Source organism: Pan troglodytes, chromosome 15, assembly GCF_028858775.2.
Source record: "Pan troglodytes isolate AG18354 chromosome 15, NHGRI_mPanTro3-v2.0_pri, whole genome shotgun sequence".
Lineage (NCBI taxonomy): Eukaryota > Metazoa > Chordata > Mammalia > Primates > Hominidae > Pan > Pan troglodytes.
In genome coordinates, this window is record NC_072413.2 from 70,672,249 (window position 1) to 70,693,130 (window position 20,882).

At 49.2% G+C, this 20,882-nt stretch overlaps 1 protein-coding gene across 2 annotated transcripts in view; it reads right to left on the reverse strand.

Annotated features, from left to right (window-relative positions):
- The window catches only part of DPF3 (double PHD fingers 3), a 285,829-nt gene that overhangs the window by 87,679 nt on the left and 177,268 nt on the right, over positions 1 to 20,882 (reverse strand). For both annotated transcript variants that reach the window (XR_008539040.2, XM_054666070.2), the window contains exon 6: positions 17,581 to 17,659. Coding sequence is in view for 1 of the 2 variants with exons in the window: in XM_054666070.2 (XP_054522045.1) it covers positions 17,581 to 17,659 (79 nt within the window). In the remaining variant the exon portion in view is untranslated. The remainder of the gene's footprint in view (positions 1 to 17,580; positions 17,660 to 20,882) is intronic.

Consider the following 20,882-nt stretch of genomic DNA (forward strand, 5'->3'; position numbering starts at 1 on the left):
GGGGCCCAGTGATCTAGATTTTTAAAAGCCCTCTAGGTGATTCTGATGCACACTAAAGTTTGAGAACCACTGGGCTAGAAGGCTGAATCTATTTAGGCTTGGCTCCACCAACCCTACGTCCACATGCCCTTCTTGATGGATGGCCGTGGCAGGCAGGGGCAGGATAGGCAGCCTTGAGACCTTTGTTCAGTTATTAGCAGAATCAGGACCAGACAATACATGGAGGTCCCAGAAGCCAGACTTCTTCATGAAGAGCCCTCTGGATGGAGCTCCATTTTTAACCGGGTATTTGTACCATGTCATTCTTCTATCACCAGGTCTTCAATTCAAGAAATATTTATTAGACACCTAATATGTGCCCCACCCTGTGCCACAAGAAGGACAAAAATGAACAAGCCCCAGACCCCTCCATGGAGGAGGTCGCAGTCTAGCAGAGATCTGCATGTAAACAAGCCAGGGGGAGGTGGGTTGGATACAGGGTGAGACCGTGCCAGGCAAAGAGGGACATCAAAGAGGGGACAGGAAACTGGCTTGAGTGAGTAGGGTAGGGCTTCCCAGAGAAGGAGCCCCTGACATGAGCAGGACTTCAGCAGGCAAAGGGGGTTCAAAGCACATGCAGTTATCACCTCTGCAAACTGCGAGAAGTCTAACAAAGTTGAAGAGGTGGAGCGGTGGGGGTGGATGTGAGGAAGACTAACAGGAGAGGAAGCTGAGCAGGGCTTTATCCTGACAATGGGGCAGCCAGGAGAGGATTCTATCCTGAGGACCAAGTTAAGCAGACTGACATGTTAGAAATACTGCTTAAGATTGTAGGGCAGAATATGGATTTGAAGGTGGCAAGGGGCTATTTCAATTGTTTACCCGTGCAACAATGAGGACTTGTGCATGGAGAGGAAAAATGGGGTGGGAGAGGGGTTAATGAGAGAACTTGGTGGAAAAGGGAGTGAGTAAGAAAGCAAGGAGGAACCCAGAAAGACTAACATGGCCTTCCTGGCCAGGCCTGACCCAGCCCCACCCACCTCTCCAGCCTCTTATGACACCACGTTCTGCCTCCACACAGCCCTTCTGCTCGCTGGCCTTTTCGTTTATTATAGATTTCTCTTCCCACCACAGAGTCTTCACACAAGCTCTTTCCTCTGCCTAGAATGTCCCCATCCCCAATTTGCCTGATTAAGGTCTAATCATCCCTCTGATCTCAGTTCAAATGTCCTCCCCCAGGAAAGTCTTTCAAATCAAAATTACAACCTTAGTTTTTTGCCTTCCTAGGACTAATCACGTGTCAATACAGACAGTCCGCAATTTACAATGGTTTGACTTTTGATTTTTCAGCTTTACAATGGTGTGAAAGCAATACACATTCGATAGAAACCATACTTCAAGGACCTATACAACTGTTCTGTTTTTCAGTTCAGTATTCAATAAATTACATGAGATATTCAATGCTTTATTCTAAAATAGGCTTTGTGTTAGATGATGTTGCCCAACTGTAGGCTAATGTATATTTTCAAAGTAGGCTAGGGCTGGGCATGGTGGCTTACACCTCTAATACCAGCACTTTGAAGGGCCAAGGTGGGAGGATCCCTTGAGCCCAGGAGTTGAAGACCAGCCTAGGCAACATGGTCTCTACAAAAAATACAAAAATTACAAAAAATACAAAAATTAGCCACGTGTGGTGGTGCGCACCTATAGTCCCAGCTACTCAGGAGGCTGTGGTGGGAAGATCACTTGAGCCCAGGAAGCAGAGGTTGTAGTTAGCTGAGATCACACCACGGCACTCTAGCCTGGGTGACAGAGCAAGACCCAGTCTCAAAAACATAAAATAAAAAAGTAGGCTAGGCTACGCTATGGTTTAGTAGGTTTGGTAGGTTAGGTGTAAGACATGCATTTTCGACTTAGGATATTTTCAACTTATGATGGGTTTGCCAGTACATAGCACTACCATAAGTGGATGAGCATCTGTATGCATCTCTCCCACTGGCAGCAAGCATGGCAGGTCCTGTGTATCCGCAGGTGCTGTGTCCCGATGACCAGCACAGGGCCTCACTTGTGGCAGGTGCTCAATGTCAGCTACGGAAAGCAAAGAGATGCACATGTTTCTGACGTGGGCAACTGGGTAGAAGGATGAAGGAGGAAAACCAGATTTAAAGAAGGAAGAAAATGAGTTGAGTTCACCTGAAGCTTGGGAAAGAGACGTAGATTTTGGAGCTGGCAGGGTGGCAATGGATGTTATAAGTATGGGGAAAAGTGTCAGGAAGAGATTGTGGAGAGAGAAAAGCGGTGCCTACACAGGATAGAACTCAGAAAACACCAGGATCTTAAGAAACTGGTGGAAAAAGAGAAACTGATTTTTTAAAAATTTGTTTAGAAAGGGTTGAGTGTGGTGGCTCATGCTTACAATCCCAGCACTTTGGGAGGCTGAGGCAGGAGGATCACTTGAGGCCAGAAGTTCAACACCCATCTGGGCAACATAGCAAGGTCCCATCTCTGCAAAAGACAATTCAAGATTAGCCAGGTGTAGTGGCATGCTCCTGTAGTCCCAGCTACTTAAGAGGCTGAGGTGGGAGGATCACTTGAGCCCAGGAGGTCGAGGGTGCAGTGAGCCATGATTGTGCCACTGCACTCCAGCCTGGGTGACAGAGATTCTGTCTCAAAAAAAAAAAAAAAAAATTAGTAATTGTTAAGAAAAACTCACACAGGAGTGAGCAACATAAGCCAAAGGAACAGGGTTTCAAGACGACAGTAACAATGACACCACCAGTCACAGGTCCTGCCAACAGCTATTGAGTGTTTACCACGGACCAGGCCCACTCCAAGTGCTTCAAGTAAATTGACTCACAGCAACCTGCATCCCCATTTTAAAGAAAGATGAGGAGATTCTGCACCGAGGCAGAGCCACAGTAATAAATTAATCAGATGCCTGAGAAGGGTCAAGAAGGTTGGAGACTAAGAGACCACTGGATTTGGAAATTGGGAAGTTGCCTTAGCAAGAAGAGAATCCACAAAGTCGAGGAGCACAACTGCAGGGTGCTCCAAGAAATGAGGAAGTGCTGATGGGGCCAGCTGTGGGAGGAGGAAAGAGGGAGGTTGGTGGATGGAGGGGAGCTTAGGATCAGGGCAGACCAGGGTGGAGCCTGTGTTTTACCAGCCTATTCTGACTCCCAAGTCTTAGTCCTTGGAATGATTTCATCATAGGGGCAAGAGGAAGAGTGAAGACTTCCAAGAGTTATTTTGGTTGGATTGCATCAGGATCAAACTGCTTCATTACAATGGAAAGAAACGTCTTGAAATCCTACTTTGACTGGCTTAGAAAAGCCAGCACTGTTTCTCCTTCTGTGTTTAATCATGTCTTCCTGTCACTGCAAACACCATGGGCCAGCGTCGTGAGCCTGTGACCTGTGCTTCCAGACAGGGTCCGAGTTCAGAAAGGCCCCACACTTGGTTTAATGCCCTGCTGTTGGCATCTTGAAATTCTTAATATTTATTGAACAAGGGCCCCCGCATTTTCATTTTGCAGTGGACCCTACAAATCACGTAGCCAGTTCTAGAAGTCTGTTGGGTTCAGAGTGGAGATCTGAGACTAAGTTACTCCAAATAGCTGACCTGATAGTCTGAGAGCTGCCAAGGTGAACCCAGGTCCCAACCAGCCCTGAGTCAGGCATAAAATTCCCTTCTGAGATAATCTTGAAAGTCTGGCCAGAGTGATTAGCTGCTCAGTAGTCATCATCTCAGTGCCATCAACCACCCAGGCCTGGCTTCTAGATCGGCTCTGCCCTCAGAGAGGCAGAATCTGCAGCAGGTAAGTGGGCAGGCTGGATCTGAACTGCCTGGGTTCAAGTCCCAGCTCTGCTGTTGACTCTGTGATCTTGGGCAAGTTACTAATCCTCTCTGTGCCTCAGCATCCTCTCTGTAAAACAAGGTGGATCATGACAGCACACCTGCTCCCCGCGGTGAGACCCATATGAGAGAATGCATTTAAAACAAAGCCCAGCTCATGGGGAGTCGTGGCTGTTCTCAGCTGCTCTCATCACCACTGCTGTCAAAGTGGCCCAACAAAGAGAATAAACCCCAAAGTGGGGAGTTATTTCTCCTCTGAAGTCTGGAGTGGAATAGCAAGGAAAAGAGGGTGGGAAAAGAAACATTTTGAAAATAAAGTACTGGAACCATCTGCTCTCCTTTTATCATGTCGGCATTCTCACTCTGGAAATATCTGTCGTGCGGAATCAGCCTGAGCCCCAGGAGCGCTGAAGCAGCAGAGAGGGCCATGCCCCATCTTCCCACTCCAGTCTCCTTCCCCGGGGGCAAGCGCTTTTGCATCATGCACCTCTGAAGCCACCACCCCTGGGACCAGTCAGCCCTGCCTGTGCACGACCTAAGGTCCTTCTTTTCACCTTGGCAAGCGTGCACCTGGATTTTGTGTTCCTGGCACGGTGCACATGGAGAGCAGTGGCTGTGACAATAAGGGAGGTCCAGCTTGCCTTCTCTTTCTCCTTCCCCCTGGGGCGGATCCATCTGTCAAGCTGCAGAAGGAGTGTTTGCCCACTTCCCAATCCAGAACTGGATTCTGCATGCAGGACCTCCTGTCTGGAGTTATGGATGCCTTCAGTGCTGCTCCAAAATATTTACTGCACGCCCCCTGCCCCTCTTCAAACCTACCCCACTCCTAGTCTGGGCGGGGGTCGGGGGGAGCAGGGAGGAGGAGGAATCAGGGGCAGCTTGTGTGAACAAAGCCGCTGCAGCAGACAGCAGAATCCTTCCTGCCGGGGAGAAGCGGCTGCCTTCCCCACTGATAACTTAATGACTCTGGCACATTTTCATCAGCCCAACTTGGAGCACACAGTGGGTATCTGAGCCAGTGGTTTCCGAGAGACTGAAAGCAGTGACTGAAGGCAATTACAGGATGAGCATCCCAGAGACAAAGCCTGGGCCCTGGGAGTCACCAGCCAGTCACCAGCCACATCTCATTCCCAGCTCTGCCCCGTGGCACTGACATACAACCCTGAGGACACCGCTTCCTTCTCTCTGCAGCTGGACTTCCTCATCTGTCACCCAGACCCCACCATGCCTGTCATCTGCCGATGCCTCCAAGGCATCACACCTACCATCAGGCAGCACCCATTCCCATGCAGAATCTCACAGCTCAGGAGGCAAGGATCCCCATTCCACAGATGAAGAAACTGAGTCTGGGGGAATTTAAGCAATTCTCTGGATGGCACAGCCAGAGTTTGAGCCCTGGTCTGTCTGCCCTTGAAGCACGTGACTGAAAGGTGCGCTGGTGAGTCTCTGCTTGGCACTGCCTCCCTCCCCACCCACCCCAACGGCCTGGGGCTGACTGGCGTGGCCTGCTTCACCCATGCTCCCTTGCTCTCGGCAAGGAGGAGGCACCAGCAGGAGAACGGAGGGTGGGAAGAAAAACACATGGGGGGTGGGAAGAAAAACACGTGGGGACTTGGGCCCTGCCCTGCCTGGGCACTGTGCTATACAGGGGCTGTATAGGGGCCCACCTCCAAGACTCCAGTCCTGCCTGGCTCTGGGAACCCCATGTCTCCCCTGCTCCTTGGAGCTGGGGATAGGGAGGGCTTCCCGCTCTCCCTGTCAGCACCTTCATCTTGCCCATACCTTCATAATCACTCTGGCATCAAATTCCCTTCCATCCAGCCCTTCTGAGTGGAATCCCACATCCTGCCAGATACCATTTTGACGCATATTCACACCCTACCAGACTGGTTCATAGAAGTTTGGGGCCACCAACACCTCCCAACGACCCTCCATCTTCTCTCTGCAGAACCATCTGGGGGATGGAGGAATTCCTACAACCAATTCCCCCGAGCAGGGAGAAGCCCCAACTGAGAAAAGCCCTGTGTGACTCCCAGATACAAACTCAGATCGGGATAAATCCCAGGAGGTACTTCCAAAAGCCACCTGCTCAGACTGAGTACGCAGGGTACAGTTGTTCATCCCACAGCCACTTCAACTGGCCAGGCTTTTCTCAAAAGCCAACAGTGGATCCAACCCCCAGGTGGGCTTCTCCTCCCTCCCCTGCCCTTGAAGTTCGAGGCCAGCAGACTCGGTGGCCTTCTAGAGACCGGGGGTCTGGCTCTGGGTCTGATACTAACCCGCTATGCACCCTTGGACAAATTCATACCTTTCTGGGTCTTGATTTTTCTTATCTGCAGAATATGGGGGTTGGATCAGATGATCTCTAAGTCCTTTGCATTCTAGCACTTCACAACTCTCTGTAGGTCCTGAAGCTATTATCTCCTCAACTGTGATAGGAAAATGATGAGGCTCCCAGAGGCTGGCTACATCCACCTCCCCCCACCCCACCCTGCACGATTGGCAGCTGCCGTCCCATGGCTTCATACCTTCTTTCAGGCCACCCTTGATGCTTATTTTAAGCTGAATTCCTTTGGATAGAGACACAGGGGATTGGGGGTAGGGGTGGGGTAAAACACCCTGATTTTTCACAGCCACATTCCTTGGGGCCTGGTGGTGACCCAGGATCTATCAAACTCCAGTGACCCAAAAGTCCTGTGTCTTCATCAAGGGAGAGTGTCCTGCTTATTTTGGGAATTTACTAGATGTGAGGAAGAACAGAGACAAGCAACCAGACTCTCATTTCAAAATATTCTATCACCTGATTGCTGGATCCTCAGCAGGGAAATGCAGAAACCCCTAAAACCAAAGCACTCCATGTGTTATGGGAATGTTTCCTGCCCTGCTGAGAAGCCGGGTAACAGAATGCAGGTGAACTCGGGAGTCTGCCTTCTTGGGTCAGCTGATTTGCAATGTGACCTTGGGCAAGTGACTTAGTCTCTCTCAGCCTCGGTTTCCTCGTCTGTAAAACAAGGGCAATAACAGTTTGTAGCTCATGGGGGAGGTGTGAGAACTGCAGGAGTTCATCTTCTTAGAATGCTCAGCCCAGTGCCTGGCACACAGCACATGTTCAACAAACATCAGCTATTTTTGATCATCCATTTAACTTGATCAGACAACTCCCTTAGATCCTGCAGCAGCTAGGGCACAGAACACAACTGGGGCCCCAGCTTAGGTGTTAAATAAGTACCTTTTCTTGATTCAGTATAAAGAAAATAAACATTTATTGAAAATATCTATGAACCAAGCAGTGAGCTAATTGTTTTTACACAATTTCTCATTGAACCCTCTTGGAAACCCACTAAGGTTAATATTATTGTTCTCACCTAACAGACCAGAAAACAAAGGCTCAAAGTGGTTTTGTGATTTGCCTGAGGTCATGGCTAGGAAGTGACCTGGTAAAGATTCAAATCCTAGCTTTCTGACTCCGGAGCCACCTTCTTCCAACTGGCATCCCTTGCAGGGTGGTGTCTTTGATTCCTGATTCTAGTGAGTCCTGCGTTAGCATGTCCTTAATGAGCTTAAATTAAGAGTGAAACTGAATTCTCTTTTCAATTTTACAATAAAAATAATTTAAATAATAAATGTCATTGTCAACATTTCTGGGGAAGGTAAAAAGAGAAAGGTCAAAAATCAGACCTGATTACCCTAAGCTGAGGCAGCCCCCAGGCATCTGGGAATCTTGCTAGCATCCTCTCTCTCAATATCTCTGTACACCTCCCATGCCAGGACATCAGTGCGGCCTCAAATGCTGAGCAGGTTTTATTTGTGAGTTCCAGGCTATCCAGTGTGATTCCCCGCCCCCTGCCTGAGGTAGGCCTTCTTCCACCTACAATGTCAGTGTAAGCTCCTCAGTTCCTTAGAGGAAACAACAACTGTCCATTAGCATCTGTTAGACGTTTCTGCCTGGATTCCTGCCATTTCCACCAACTCATATGTCAGTTTCATCACACTCCCAAAATTACTTCCCCTTTTAGGATATTCCAGTTAAGCTACCCCTTTTGTCTCAATGACCCAAGTGCAAGATGTCAAGAGTCATCACTGCCACCTCCCTCTCTCCTCTCTCCTGCTCTCCACATCCTGTCCATCATCTGCCGGGTTCTGTGAATTTCTCTTTCATTAAGTCTTATTCATCTGCTCTGTCTATTTCACTGCTGCTATCACCACCATCCAGATTTCATGTCTTCTCCTAGCTGACTAGAAAAGGCTCTTCTCGGTCATCAGGCTTCAGGCTTTCCTCCCTGAACACCGAATCCTACAGATCAACCTTCCTAGAGGTGTCCCTAGGATTGTCATGAATTACCACGGACCATGCAGGCCAACCTCTAAGCCAGGGGTCCCCAACCCCCCGGGCTATAGACTGACACCTGGGCTGCACAGCAGGATGTGAGTGGCGGGCAGGCAAGAGAAACTTCATCTGTATTTACAGCTGCTCCTCATCATTCGCATTACCGCCTGAGCTCCACCTTCTGTCTGATCGGATTAGATGTCACATTGGATTCTCACAGGAGCACAAACCCTACTGTGAACTGCACATGCAAGAGATCTAGGTTGCACACTCCTTATGAGAATCTAATGCCTGATGATCTGTCACTGTCTCCCATCACCCCCAGATGGGACCATCTAGTTGCAGGAAAACAAGCTCAGCTCACAGCTCCCACTGACTCTACATTATGGTGAGCTGAATAATTATTTCATTATATATTACAATGTAATAATCATAGAAATAAAGGGCACAATAAGTGTAATGTTCTCAAATCATCCCAAAACCTGCCCTCCGCCCCTGGTCCGTGGAAAAATTTTCTTCCATGAGTCCCTGGTGCCAAAAAACTTGGGTACTGTGGCTCTAAGCACCTCAGCCTGATGTTCCCAGCAACCCTGGTCTAACTCTGTGCCCCCAATCTCCCTACCCACATGCTCTGGGTTAGTCGAGCTGAGCCTTCTTCTTCCCTGGTATGCACATCCCACATTCCCTTCTCCAGACATTCATCAACAGTTTGGAAGCACCACTGTGCTGGGGCTGGGCTGCAAGTTGATTCTGGCCTGGGCCCTGCCCTCAGAAGGCTCACAGTCCAGCCTGAGGGAGCAGAGAAACAAACTGTCATCACACAATGTGGGAGGCAGCCTACCAGGAGGTAGGCACAAGGTACCAGCAGCTTCCAGAAAGGGACAGTGATAGTGTGTGTGGTGGGGGAGGGAAGGAGAATGAGAGAGAGAAAAAAAAAGAGAGAGAGAGAGATGAATGACTGGGATCAAATCTTGGCTCTAGCATTTATTCACTATGTGACCTCAGGAAAGTTAATTAACCCTTCCTCTCCCCAGTTTCCTTATCTGTAGGATAGAGATGACCAAAGCATCCATTTCATAGCACTTTTGTGGGAGTTAAAGAGTTAATATAGATGAAGCCAACAGAATATTCCAGGTCTATAATATAAGTCAACAAACTTCAGCATTATCATTATTACCTCTTCCCCGTACCCCTGGGCACACCCATCCATCCCTGGGGGCCAATATCAATTCCATCCATGCGCCCTAAGGGCCTTCCTGGCATCCTGGGGCTGCACTCTCTGACACAGCAGCCCGTCTTCGTGTGACCACTCCCTGCCCTGTTCCTTCAGTGCTCACTGTCCCCTCAATTAAATACCGCCCCGGCAGTGTGCTATCTCCTGCACAATATCAGCCTTTCTCCTTCCAAGCATATTGGAGAAAGAGAAAATAAGACCAAGGTGGGGGAAACCTTTGTCAAGCACATGCCATGTGCAAAGCTTTTTACATACATCATCACAGTCAGCTTTCCCACTGTGCCCCATCCCCACCACACACCGGAGGACACGGAGACTCCTGCAGCAAAATGACTTTCTCGATGTCACAGATAACAAGCAGCAGAACCACTCCAAAGTCAGGGCACATCCTGCTTCACCCAGCTCTCTGCAACCTGGCAGACCCATCAGGCTCCTTGCTTTCCTATACTCCCCACCATGACTCAAAATAAGAGAGATCAAAGGCCATGCACCAGGCCCTGCAGCCTCACAACTGTACTTCTAGGCAACAATAAAGCATTATGCAAAGGTATAGCTGGAACAGTGCTTTTTTTTTTTCTTTTTTCTTTTATTATTATTATACTTTAAGTTTTAGGGTACATGTGTACAATATGCAGGTTAGTTACATATGTATACATGTGCCATGCTGGTGTGCTGCACCCATTAACTCGTCATTTAGCATTAGGTATATCTCCTAAAGCTATCCCTCCCCCCTCCCCCCACCCCACAACAGTCCCCAGAATGTGATGTTCCCCTTCCTGTGTCCATGTGTTCTCATTGTTCAATTCCCACCTATGAGTGAGAATATGCAGTGTTTGGTTTTTTGTTCTTGCGATAGTTTACTGAGAATGATGATTTCCAATTTCATCCATGTCCCTACAAAGGACATGAACTCATCCTTTTTTATGGCTGCATAGTATTCCATGGTGTATATGTGCCACATTTTCTTAATCCAGTCTATCACTGTTGGACATTTGGGTTGATTCCAAGTCTTTGCTATTGTGAATAGTGCCGCAATAAACATACGTGTGCATGTGTCTTTATAGCAGCATGATTTATAGTCCTTTGGGTATATACCCAGTAATGGGATGGCTGGGTCAAATGGTATTTCTAGTTCTAGATCCCTGAGGATCGCCACACTGTCTTCCGCAATGGTTGAACTAGTTTACAGGAACAGTGCTTTTAATAGTAAACGGATATTAGACCATCTAAACATCTAACAGTAGAACATTGAGCAAATTACGAGACATGTCCATAAGCTGTGGCACATCTGCATAATGGAACACTATATAGCCCTAAAAACTATGTCATAAAATCTATTTATTGACACAGAAAGATGTTCCTGATGTATCACTGAGTGGGGCAGAGGGGCGTTAAAATGGTACGTATCATTTCTTAGTCGTCTTCTGTGTGCGTGTGTGTGTGTGTGTGTGGGGGTGTGTGTGTATGTGTGTATAGACAGAGACAGAATTAATCCTAGAATGGAATACAGCAAAACAAAATGTAAGTTATCTCCAAGGAGTGAGATTATGGGTGACTTTTATTTTTTCCTCTTTTTTTTTTTTTTTTTGAGACCGCGTTTTGCTCTGTCATCCAGGCTGGAGTGCAATGGCGCAAGCTCAGCTCACTGCAACCTCTGCTTTGCGTATCTGTAATTCCTGATTATTCTGCAATGAACAAATACTATTTCCATAGAAAAAGTTATTTTAAAAAAATAATGAAAAGCACCTCTACAATTGTTAATATCTACCCTATTATGGCTCATCTACACAGAAATAGGAATTGTCATGAAGTGTGCATCAAGAAACAGTTAGTGGAGAACAAGGTTGTGACTGAATAGAAAATAACTCCAGAGGGTGTGGGTCACAGCCCAGAGAAGGCAGGTGTAGGTTAGAAGGTCAAATGCCAAGATGCGAGCCCTGGAGGAGAGGAGGCAGAGATAGGAGGGTCTAGGGACAGCAAAGAGAAACTTCACCCTCTCCCCAGCCCTGCCTCTGGCCAGTCCTGCCGGAACACCTGCAACCTGTGTCCATGACACAACGGCATTTAAATATTTAAACAGACCCAGCTTTGCTGGAACGGCGCACTCAGTCTCCAGGGATCAATCCCATGCCACAAGCCCCGCTCCACAAATCAAGTTTCTGGGGGCACCGAGCCTTTCCTCCCCTCCCCCATCCCACCCCCATCCAAGGACCTGCAAGACAACTGAGTGATGAGCCCAGCTTCCCTTCCGCGACAAAGGCAGTGAGCCTGAAGGCCACGTTATTGGCTTTTCCACTGCAGCTTGAAGCCAAAAGCACGTGAGCCTTAAAGAATATGGGCCTTAATGCCCTCAAAAAATTTTTTTTCTTAGCAAAACTGCAAGAGTCATCTAACTCTCCCTGCTGCACTCAGGTAGGGGTAAAACCAGGGTAGTTTGAAAGAGGTTGAGGTCAAGCAGATTTTCTGGGACTGCCTTGGGCTCAAGCTTTTGTCTGTCCAGTCAGCAGATCCACCCATCCCATTGCACCTCTTGGCCTGTGGCACAGTTTCCCGTGGTATTCCCCAATCCACTGCTCCCTTCATGTCCTCCAGACATCTTGCCTCCCTAGTAAAGAGCATCATTGTTAAGCTGCTGCCTGGGAAGAAAGGCCCACTGTGTGGGGAAGGAGTGCTGATCAGGGCAGTCCGGAGGCCCAAAGGAGGAGCCATCCCCTCATGGACAAAGGAGGAAACCAGTGCCATAGCAACTGAGGTGTAGAACCAGGACTAAACGTCCAGCCTGCTCCTCCCAACAGCCTGACACCCTTCTCTCTGAAGTACACCACTGCCAAGAAACAAGAGACTTTAGAACGGGAAGAGACCCTAGACCCTATTCTGATACTACCCCCACTGGGTGTGGCAACACACTCCCCGACTGGGTTTCTAGAAGGGAGGCAACAGGGTGAAGTGGCCACACAGCTGAAGATGCACATCTGTAGGGTGGAGGTGGTAGAGAACAAAGACTTTGCTGAGACAGAGGTTGCCTTGAGAGGACCCGCTCCTGGTGTGTGACACCTGACGTGACTCAGGAGTGAGTCATGCTTCTAGGAGGGCTTTAGCCATGTCTATTTGCCTTTTGTCACTAATCTAGCCTAATGCCGTAGTTGTGGGGCAGTGATTTTAATAGATTTAAATTTAAAAGACTGGAAATCATATAATTCCTTCCATCCTACTTCAATTGTAACTACTACCTGACTCCAGCCTGCCCGCCTGATGCCTAGAAATTGCCCATCGACAGCGGCCAGGGCTTCACCTCATAAGTAAGTTGTGCGTTCTCATTAATTAACTTTGAAAACGCTTTTTCCGCAGACTTCAAGAGAATGAAACTCCAGGGTAGGAGAGCATATGTAAGGGGCAGTTAGTATGGAAGATGTCCTAGGGTATGGCAGTTCTAGAGCTGAGGACACTGGGATCATATCCCACTGTTCGCATCCTAGATCCCAGCTGTGTGACCATGGACAAGGCCCTACACCTCTCTGAGCCTCAGTTTCTTCACGGTAAAGTGAGGTCAACTGTCCCTGCCTCTCCAGGTTGGTGTGGGGGTTTACAGAGATAATCCATGTGAAACACTTAGCCTAGCGCTCTACACACCCTAAGCACCTACTCACAGGAATTAAGACCATGATTCAGAAAACACTTCGAGGAAAAAAGAAAACTTCCTGCACTGCTTCCCTTGTGTCTAGCAAAAGGGCATATGCCTGCTTTGCTCCTCCCTGCATGGCTAATGCTTAGAGACAAAATGTTCTCCCTGAATATCACATCGTCATCACCAACTTCTTTTCTATGATGTTTCTTGAACAAAGAAAATGGAAAAGTGGGTCTCTCATCAGGAGTCTGCTCCAATGACGCTAACAGAAAAATTCGGGCTTGGGAGCAATTAGGAAGAGAAAAGGCAAACTCTTGAAATGACTTTGAAAACTTTCTAGCAGCCCAAACCCAAGGATTCCTTCCACCTGCCTGTCCCCAGTTATCATCCTGCCTACAAAATGGGGCTAAGGATACTGCTAGGATTTAAAGCGATTAAGTGAATTAAAAATCAAGCGCTGGATAGCTGAGTTGTATATCAATGCGAAATAAATGGAAAGAATAGATTCTAAGGAGACCAACTAAAACACTGATGCAAGCCAGTGGCAACCTGCCTGGAGAATTCCTGGAGACTCCAGAATGTCCAGATGCAAAAAGCAGAAAATAATAAGAGCTGAGCAGTCAGGAGCCAGAAGCCTTCATGTTTAAATGAAGTAGACTTGTCACTGTCAAAAGCCAGTATACACAAGAATCCCCTGAAGAGCGCTCAGAAAATGCAGGCCCCTTGGCCTTCCCTCCAGTGATTCTGATACCGGAGGTCTGATGTGGGGCCCAGGAGTCTGAATTCTAAGAAGCGTCTAGGCATTGCTGTGCAGCTGGTCCGGGCCTACACTTTCACAAACACCAACAGCCTTTTCCACAATGTCCTATTCAGTTGCTTTCTTTGTGCATAAGAAACACTTTTCCTTAAGCAAGAGATTAAAAGGGAAGAAACAGAACTTTAACCCTTAAGCTTGGTAAACTTTCAAGGTAATTAAAAGAGACTGGTTACTTGCTGGAAAACAAAGTATTCATACATCCATACACCATGGATTGGGTAAAACATAAATCATGTTCAGGTGATTTAACATTTCTCTGAGATGGAAGAAATTCAATGACTGAGTAAAAGGCATCAAGCAAACTCTCTATCACCCGGAGTTAGCAGCTACAATAATATTCAAGCCACCCATTTTGCAAAGGAAGCTTGGAGCAAGAACACATAGGACCACTATATTCAGGAATGCATTCCAGGAAGGGTTAAATAAATCACATCAGAATATAGCTTATTACCACTACACATAAACCCAGAAAGGGGTTGGGGTCCAAGGTGATCTAATATTTTCATAAATAACTTGAAAGATGGAGTGGGAATTATGCAAATCACACCATAGATGATACAAAAATGGCAGGGATGGCAAATCTGTGGAGAATGAAATTTAACTACTGGGCAATGTCTTTAAATTTGCCTTTATTGAATCTTGTATATTGAAGTCACATATTATTGGATCTGTTTATTGAGACTCAATGGGACCAAATGCAGAGTGATTTATGGAAGAAGGAATAATCAAATGCATAAGTAGAAAAGAGCATGCACCTGGAGAGGCATCGACACCGGGGCTGGGACAGGCTCCGACTAGTAAGCTGTTGAGAGGGTGGACAGGGCATAAGTAAGGAGATATGTCCGCTGCTCTTTGAGCCACCTGGACTTGATGCTACTTCTTAGGAGTGCCATGCTTAAGTGTAGACCTGGAAGGGAATTCCAAGCAGGGTGCCATAGAGACTATGGGGTGGGGCCCTAAGTCAACCAAGAATATATGGGATGTTCAGAAGGTCTCCCAGATGGACAAAGCCCTAATGTGCCTATTCGTAGGGGAAAGATACGCAAACGACAAGGGGACCTGTAGGAGAGAAAATCTTCAGCTCCTATTAAGGAAAAACACTCATTCGAAGCACAGCTGGCATCATGGAAGAAAGGGCAGCTTATGGTAACACCATCCCTAGGGACGCTCGAGGAGGCAGCCAGACACCTCTCTACTTAGGATGCATTAGAGATTATTAAAAGCACTCCTTGCCCAGTTTGGGGGTGGTGGGGGTGGGCCTTGTGACCTCTCCAAAGGTCATTTCTATCCCAAAGGATCACATGTCTGAAGGGCACCAGATAAAAATAAAGTCTATTAATCACCGAGCTGCCACACAATTTCCAAAGAGAGCCAGAACAGAGAAGGGCAATCGACGGTGGCCCCTGCTCCACCGAGGGAGGGAGAGGAGGCAGCACGCATGTGGACAGAGCCAAGAAAGCAGCCGCTGAGACTTCCAGAAAGCCTGCCGTCAGGCCTCCCAGGCACTACAGGGCACACAGAAGGTGGGAGAGAGCCTGCGGGGAGGGCATCGAGAGAAGCAAACGTCACTGAGAGTCCCGAAACAAAGCCACGGGGACTCAGGAGACAGTGTGTGATGCAAGCACTTTGCAGAAAGAGGGGTGCCCAGTAAGAGAGGGATGCCCACAAACAGCACTTCATGGAGATGATCCACAAGGAGGCAGAAGTCAGAGGCAAAGGTGGGAGGAGAGGAACTGGGAGGGGATGAAGTCAGAGAAAAGGGCACACAGGTGTGTGTGTCTGGGAGTCCATGGGATTATGATGGGCTGGGAATCCAATGAAAGCTGCAGAGATAGAGCAAAAAGGGATCCCACGGTCTATAGTAGCAGACAATTACATACGAAGATAAAGCATTTTAAAAGAGGAACAAATGGCTGGGTGCAGTGGCTCACACCTGTAATCCCAGCACTCTGGGAGGCTGAGGCAGGAGGATCACTTGAAACCAGGAGTTCAAGACCAGCCTGGGCAAGACCCCATCTCTACAGAAAATTTTAAAAACTTAGCCAAGCATAGTGGCATGGGCCTGTAGTCCTAGCTACTGCGTATGCTGAGGCAGGAGGATGGCTTGAGTCCAGGAGGTCAAGGCTGTAGTGAGCTATAATCCTATGATTGCACCACTGTACTCCAGCCTGGGTGACAATGCAAGAGCGTCTCTTAAAAAATTAAATAAATAAAAATGAATAAACGAAGAATACAGTAGCAATGCCCCAGTTCCAAAGCAGTTGTTGGCATTCTTGATAGATGTGCTGGTCAAGCCAAACACAGCTAGAAAGCCCAAGACGGTCTGAGGGCCCTTCCCAGCCCATGGCTTAGAGCCAGTCTCTCAAGGGTCAGCATGCTGGGGCTTCTATGTATCAGAGTGAAACTGAACGCCATGTAGGAAGCAAGACCCAAGCCAAGGCAGGTACCTCCTGGTGCTGCCAAAAGGCATCAGACCCCATGCCCTGCTCCCTCCTCATCCTGGACTAGAACTGCTTTGGGGTGGAGACGTTACCTGCAGGAGTCATCTCAGGAATGGCATCTGCATGGAGTATTAAGCAGCCAAATGGGAGTCATGGAGTTTGAGTTCTTCTAGCAAAATGTTCTCCAACCAGCTGTCACCCCATTGGACACAGAACAACTTTTTGAAATCAAAAGAGGCCAGTGAAGGGGGAGACAAAAGACACCACCCCCAGGGTGCTCCCCGGGCCCCACCCCTACCCCGCCTTGCCAGCTCTCTCCCTGCCTTCAGGGAGACTGCAGACCCTGGCGAGATGGGTGGGACACCCAGAGGGAGACCCGTGCCAGGGTCCAGCCTCGACTGTTTCACTGCCATCCTCGCTGCAGCCCCTTCCCTCCTATGGCGAAGCTCTGCATCCTCAGAGAGGAGAAGATGGCAAGTGAAGATCATTAGGAGTGTGGTGGTGAGGGCTGCCCTCCCATAGAATGAGCAAATGGTACCCGGTACAGTGAGAAGATGACTAGGGCACAGGTTTTCAATCTGCCTCCCAGTGCTCTGCTGTCTGGAGCTGACCACCTCCCTCATCAAGCTGCAGGTTTCCCGAGGTCCACCCACTGCCCTGGCTCCCTGCGACTCCCCTCCCGTGGGCTCCCTAGCTCTGTCTGCACACCCTAAACTCAGGAGCCAGCCAGGCAGTCGCTTGTCCAAAAGATGTTTCTGAAGCAAGCAAGAAAGGCTGGAGATAGATTGAGGGCCATTTATTAAAGTAAGTCATCGTCATAGAAAGATTCATAACTTGCCCTACCTAGGACAGGAGAGGAAGAGGGAAAGGAAATTAAAGGGAAACAAATGAAAAGCCATGGCGAGCCAAGTACCTTTGTCGGAGGGTTTTGAGTTATGCTTTTGTTTGTAACTCTCTGAAATACAGAAAGAAATAGAGGATGAATCTTAAAGGAGACAGAGAGCGTGAGAGAGAGAGCCGGAGGAGAGCCACACAGGAGGCATGGCAGGAGGTGGGGGCGCAGAACTGAGGGTGGGGGCCACCCCAGCTGGCTTCCCCTCTGCAGAAACCCCCTGGGGCAGCAGAGGCCCAAGGAAGTGGTGACTGCGGTGGAGGCGGCAGGCGAGTAAGCTGGGGTGCAGACAGAGGAAGAGGAGAGCACACACTGAGGTTGGCAGGCGGACGGCCAAGGAAGCACAGGGAAGAGGGGCCCTGGGGGCAGGGGCACAGGGAGGAAGGAAGGTGGGACCGGCCCATACTTACTGTCACAGACGTAAGGTTTGTCGTGGTCTTCCTGAGAGGCGGCGTCGTGCCTCCTCCTGCCCCCTGCAGAGCCGCGAGCCTGGGGAGACATTGGGGTACGGGATGCTTGTCACCATGGTCATCACTACAGCTCCGGAGCATGCGCTCTGCGAGCTCCTTACACCGTCTTCATCCCAACTTTTGTGCCAACACCAGTCCCATCTTACAGGGGAGGAAACTGAGGCCCAGAGAGGTCAGGAGACATGCCCCCAAATCACTCAGTTGCTTACCTGTATCACCCCATTAAATGTTCACAACTCCAAGAGGTGGTTTCTACTAGGGTCCCCGTTTTACAAACCAAAGGACTGAAGCGATAGAGAGGTTAAGTAGCTTGCCCAAGGTCATTCGGCTACTCAGGGCAGCTGTACTGAAAAGCCCTCCTCTACCAAATTCCCACACACTACCGTGCCACTGAGGCCGCTTCCTCCTGCTCCTTAGCCTCCTAGCTTCACTGACACAACTGAGGTTGACAACCCCAGGCCCCTCAGCAGACCAGCTGATGCATGTATCAGGAGCAAGGCCTGACGGGGGCAAGGCTAGGCTTCTGTGTCCATCCCCGCAGTGTCGCAAGAGCCAGACAGTCCTGACATCCAGGCCCAGTGCACGAGTGTAGATACAGGGGAGCTCCCGCCACCAGCCCATGCTTGGCCTACTCAGTAGGTGTGGGCTTTGGCTAAGGCCTCCCTGTGTGGTCTGCCTTGGGCCTTCAGCCAGTGACGAAGACCTTGACCCCCAGGGTCTCCTGGGCTGGACTTCTGATACCACCACCCTGTGTGAATCTCCCAGGGTGGCGGTGGAATGAGCTCTACCTTCAAGAATCAAAGAGCCCAGTCAGAGAGGTTGCTGGCAGCTCTGCAGCCCCAGGGCGGTGGTGACAAGAACACAGCGAGGTTTATTTTTAAACCTTTGTAAGTCCCACACTGGTCACGTGTATAGCACCCTCGCCTCTCCAGGTCATTCTTTGGTAATGAGTAGCAGTCAACTCCCAACCAAGGAAAGGGCCTGTCGGGGTCTTTGGGGACAGAGAGGAAGGGGCAGCAGGTGAGGAATAAGACCTGGCAGCAGCCTGGGGTGCAGGGGAAATGGGGCAGCCCCTGGGGCCTGGCTTGGAAAAGTGGCCATGGGGACTTGATGGTGGAAAGGCCTTGGATACTCTCACATACACACTCACACTCTGTGCACACACACACTCCATGTACACACTCACCGGGGACTTCACAGTGGAAAGGCCTGTACCCTAGGCCTGCAACACTCCCACTCAGAAAACACACCCACTTCCCAATCAACACCACCTGCCAAGCTACCACCTCTGCCACCTCCTCAGCTTGTCTCTCTCCAAAACAAATTCCACTTCCTCCCTCCCTCCCACCAGTCTCCCTCCCCACCCCACCCCTGCAGCGCTGACAGCCAGCAACCCTCCTCCCCTCGCCCTCATTACTCAGAGTTGACCCCAAGAAGGATCTGTAGGTGCTGGCAGTCACCCCGGGCACTGACAGGCCTCCTGCCTGCCCGCACTGCCGAGGGTGGTCACCCTCAGCTGCCCTCCCCCTCCACACCCCTCTGTGAAGCCAGGGACAGCTTGACATGTAGCCTGCAGCCCTGTCACAGCCGCCTCTGAGCAGGTGAAAGCAAGTCAAGCAGAATGACGAGGCAACAGCAGACTGGGGAAGGGGCTCTGGGAGACTAAAAATACCTCCAGGGGGAAGGGGAGGAGTCGAGCAGAACTGGATGTACGAGGGCTTCTGGGGGAGCTGCCAGCAGGAAAGGGAGGGTGCTGTGGGAGCCAGGTTTTCATCTCCTACAGCAGGGCTGACCAGCAGAGTGACTCTGTGCCACACTCACTTTGCCTCAGTTTCCTCAATTGCAAAATGGGGATCGTGTCTATAGGGCACTTCAGGGGACATGCAAGGGACTCTTCCTGAGGCAGTAGCACTCTTAGGGTCTCTTAGAAGATCTCAGGTTTGGAAACTCAGAATCCTACTCGTCCTTCTCAAATGTCACCTCCTCAGAGAAGCCCTCCCTGACCAACTTACATCCACTCACACCCTCTCCATTGTTTTCTTTCTCCTCCCATTTCATCATGGCACTGAGCGCTGTCTGGCATTAGATTATACCTGTGTTGGTTTACAAGTTGATTTTGTCTCCCCTACATGGAGAGACAAACATGGTGGAGACCATGTTTATTTTGGCCCCCACTAGTCTCAGAACCTGGCACAGGGCCAGCCACATAAGAAGCACTTAATAAACATTCGCCAAATAGATGAATCAATCAGGCAGGCAGCGAGTCAGTCATCTCTGGTTCTTCTCCTTCATTCTCTGTATCCAAATGTTATTGCTTCTTCCTCCAAAGGCCATCTAGGCTTTGCATTTCCTTTCCATTGCACACCCTAATCCAGGAGCTCATCGACTGACCCCTGAGCTGTTCAAAGAACCCACTAAGGGGGATCTACCTCCACATTGCCCTCCTAGTCCACCCTAACGGGGGATCTACCTCCACACTGCCCCCCTAGTCCATCCCACGGGACTTTCAGACCATTAGACAAAGGGATGAAAGACAGGAGACCATGGTCATAGGTTCATGCATTCACACGTTCATTCATTCATTGCCATCTACAACCCACTTACACAGCCAGTGGCAACCTAGTGCTGATCCCCTCGGGTTCACCCCATGATTGTGCTCTCCTCTGCCCATGCACATCTGATCCAGGCTTTGCCCTTGCTAACCTCCACTCCTCCAAGAATCTTCCTCTTGCCACACTAAGGAGTGAAAAGAGCATCCGCTTAAAGTCAGATAGACACAGGTTGAAACACCAGCTATGTGTCTTGGGCAAGTTACTTCTCTAAGTTTTAGTTTTCTCAACTGTAAAATGAGCACACCAACACCTATATAGCAGAGCTGTTGAGAGAGTTTGAGCTGAGAGTGTGTGAAACCACAGGGGACAGCACTAAGTCCACAGGAAGCACTCAACACATCATTTCCCCCCTCCTTGCCTAGGCTGATCTCTCTCCTCTGAACTCCTGTTGCCTTTGGTTAGTGCACAGTCAGGTGCCTGCTGTTTCTAATGGTATCGTGGGTATTAGCATCTTCTTCCCAGTTTGATTCGAAGGTCCTTGAGGGCAAAAATGGCATTCTATACTTTATTATGACCCCCTAACACTTAGCACATAGCGTGCAAAGCTCTTTTGCATATAGTAGCTCAGTTAATTCCTACAATACCCCTATGAGTTAGACCAAGCAGTGTTATGATTCCTAGCTGGCCCTT